We start from the raw sequence: 2,607 nt of genomic DNA on the forward strand, positions 1-2,607 counted from the left end.
TACCTATATTTTAATCATTTTTCTTAAAAAATTTTAGCAACCTATTGATCTTTTTTCAGTGATCACCACAACTATTTGGTTATTCTCACAAGTCACAACTCGTTTGATTGTGTTTCACTACTACAAAAAAATTGACACCCACATTAAAATATTATAAGCTCTAATCAATCTTCCAGCCACTAAATTATCATCCCAGACAGCCACATGAGCACCTCCCAATGATTTTACAGATAGATGAACATGGGTGCAAAAAGACTCCTCAAAATCACCATTTACAGCTGCATAAACTTTGCACCGAAGTAGTAACGATCAAGTCCAAAAAACAAAGGGTCTACATATGTCACTATCTTTCTTTCTTTTTTTCTTTTCTATAAATATGAAGGAGACAAGAGATAAGTAATACAGATAATTGGGTCACTTATTAGCCTTGATGGTGATCACAAAGAAGTATACAAACCTCTTATGCCAAAGCAAAGCCTCTGCTGTTTGTGACAACGAATCTGATGAACTTTATCTGGCTTATTCTCTGTCGTATATATGGCACATGTCTTCACCTACATTATCTTACAAGCCAAAATGTGGATCAGGTTGTTGGTCTTGTGGTCATCGATGAGCCTCGTCCCACAGGAAGAACTCCTGAAAAAGCATCTTCTGGTTCTTCTTCTTCTGATAGCACTGCACAGCAGAGTTTTCCTATTTTAATACCCAACTGATCTCAAACTGTTTTATTGCTCAAGAAACGTCACACTTACCAGTTGTCTCTTCACCAGCCTGCGCCCCAGCTATCCCAATGCAGGAGTACAGAGAATCCTCGTCCACTCTTAATTGATTATAAGCGAGGTATATGTCCTCGATCGAAGCAGCTTCATACAATGAAGTAAGTTCTTTAATGCATGACAGTTCCTAAAAAAACACAACCACCCAATCAGAAGAAGTCAAGTTAGAAACGAAACAGTTAAGAATTTGCAAGTGAGTATCACCTTCCTCGGAACAGAGGAGGCCTGCAAGTGAGCTAATAGATTAAGCCAATATGCATTGGATTTGAGTTCAGCTTCATGTCTCATAAGAAGAGTTCGCTTTGCCTGTTGATAGACAAACAACATCACTTTCCAATAACAACGAAAACGAGCTAAAAATAGCTAAGCTGATAAGGCAAAAGAGACAACTAACCCTATCCAACTCCCTAGGGGCAATTTGGTTGCTATGCAATCCTCTAAGAACGCTCTTACAGGCATCAACCGCTTTGTATACCTGGAAAGAGTATTGAGAAATTTGGTGAAGAAAACTGTTAACGAAAGAGTGGCTCATTTACTGTAAGCAAAATACAAAGACTGCATACCTTGCCGGGAGTTGAAGTCACAGATACTACATACCACCCGAGATTCAGCCTATCAAATAGGTTTAGCTCAAACGATACGTCATATGTCAGTCCAAGAGAATCTCTTACTGTGGTGAAAAGCCTGCAATGATTCAAAAAAGTTATCTTTCAGCTATGAGTGGAATAAAATGTATACGTAAAATAATAGGCACATAGAATGTAGAGACACTTCAGTCTGAAACAAAAAGACAATCAGATGCATAAAACTGCATTCTCTTAAACCCAAGTGTTTACTGACAGATCATTTTCTAAAAGTGCTTCATTCTGGCGGTTAGTTGCTGAGCAAATTTCGGACACGAACCAAACCAGAGTACAATAGCAGCAAAGAACTCAGCTTTCAAGTAATATGACACCATTCAACAATAAGAGGTACCTTGAGTTTATGATTTCTGCCAGAAGACCCATTGTAATTCCAAAGAAAAGAGGGTGGGCACGAAGCTTCTTTTGCAACTCCCTGTCTCCGCCTTCTAGCAACTGTTCCTCCGATTTCGAAAGTCCATCTGCCATTTCAATGTGCATGCATGAAATATGAAAAGCTATTTATCCAGATCTAACCACGAAATTCTCTAATACTACTGAAGATGGATTTCTGGTGTATGAGGCAAGCTCAGAAGTCAGAAGCAGACATATATACAAGGTTGCAAAATTATGACACCATATGACTCCTAATTTTATGTCGGTCCCATTAAGGTGTAACTTACCATGAGCAACAGTAAGTTTGCTAACAGACTGAAAAAGGTCATCCCCGTCAACTGTAAAGCCCCATCGATTTGGCGCTGGTCCAGCAATGTATGCACATGCTCTCTCATCAGTATCCTTCAAGAATACCTTTACAGAGATAAATATGTCAATTATCCTGCTAGAATCATATATCAAAGGGGATGGTGAAACCGAAGAGAAAGTCCATGAATTACTGTTTTTTTCCGAACCTGTTGAAATTGCAAGCCAGCTGTTGGTTGGCGAAACACAATAGGCTCTGATCCTGGTAGTTTTGCAGAATCATGGCTGGCTTTAACTGTACCGAGGTAATCAAGGATGCAACGCTCAATTTCCTCCTCTGAAAAGTCCCCCACAATGCTTACCTGAAGGAAACCACAGAAAATTTTATGAAAATAAAATAAAATAAATATTTGTGAAGCAAAATATCAGCTTTCAAGTTTGAGATATCACCTCCATATTTTCCCCAACAAAATGACTCATGACCGCTTCTTTCACAGTTTCTAGATTCA

General features: G+C 38.8%; 1 protein-coding gene across 1 annotated transcript in view; it reads right to left on the bottom strand.

Moving 5' to 3' along the window:
* The window catches only part of LOC104763196 (stromal processing peptidase, chloroplastic), a 9,031-nt gene continuing 6,629 nt past the window's right edge, over window positions 206-2,607 (bottom strand). Inside the window, exons 16-24 of the mRNA XM_010486605.2 lie at window positions 2,549-2,602; window positions 2,308-2,460; window positions 2,080-2,206; window positions 1,752-1,878; window positions 1,340-1,460; window positions 1,171-1,251; window positions 981-1,082; window positions 753-903; window positions 206-675 (exon numbers count right to left, since the gene is read on the bottom strand). Of these exons, the coding sequence (XP_010484907.1) occupies window positions 584-675; window positions 753-903; window positions 981-1,082; window positions 1,171-1,251; window positions 1,340-1,460; window positions 1,752-1,878; window positions 2,080-2,206; window positions 2,308-2,460; window positions 2,549-2,602 (1,008 nt within the window). The 3' untranslated portion in view covers window positions 206-583. The remainder of the gene's footprint in view (window positions 676-752; window positions 904-980; window positions 1,083-1,170; window positions 1,252-1,339; window positions 1,461-1,751; window positions 1,879-2,079; window positions 2,207-2,307; window positions 2,461-2,548; window positions 2,603-2,607) is intronic.

This window comes from Camelina sativa, chromosome 18, assembly GCF_000633955.1.
Source record: "Camelina sativa cultivar DH55 chromosome 18, Cs, whole genome shotgun sequence".
Taxonomy (NCBI): Eukaryota; Viridiplantae; Streptophyta; class Magnoliopsida; order Brassicales; family Brassicaceae; genus Camelina; species Camelina sativa.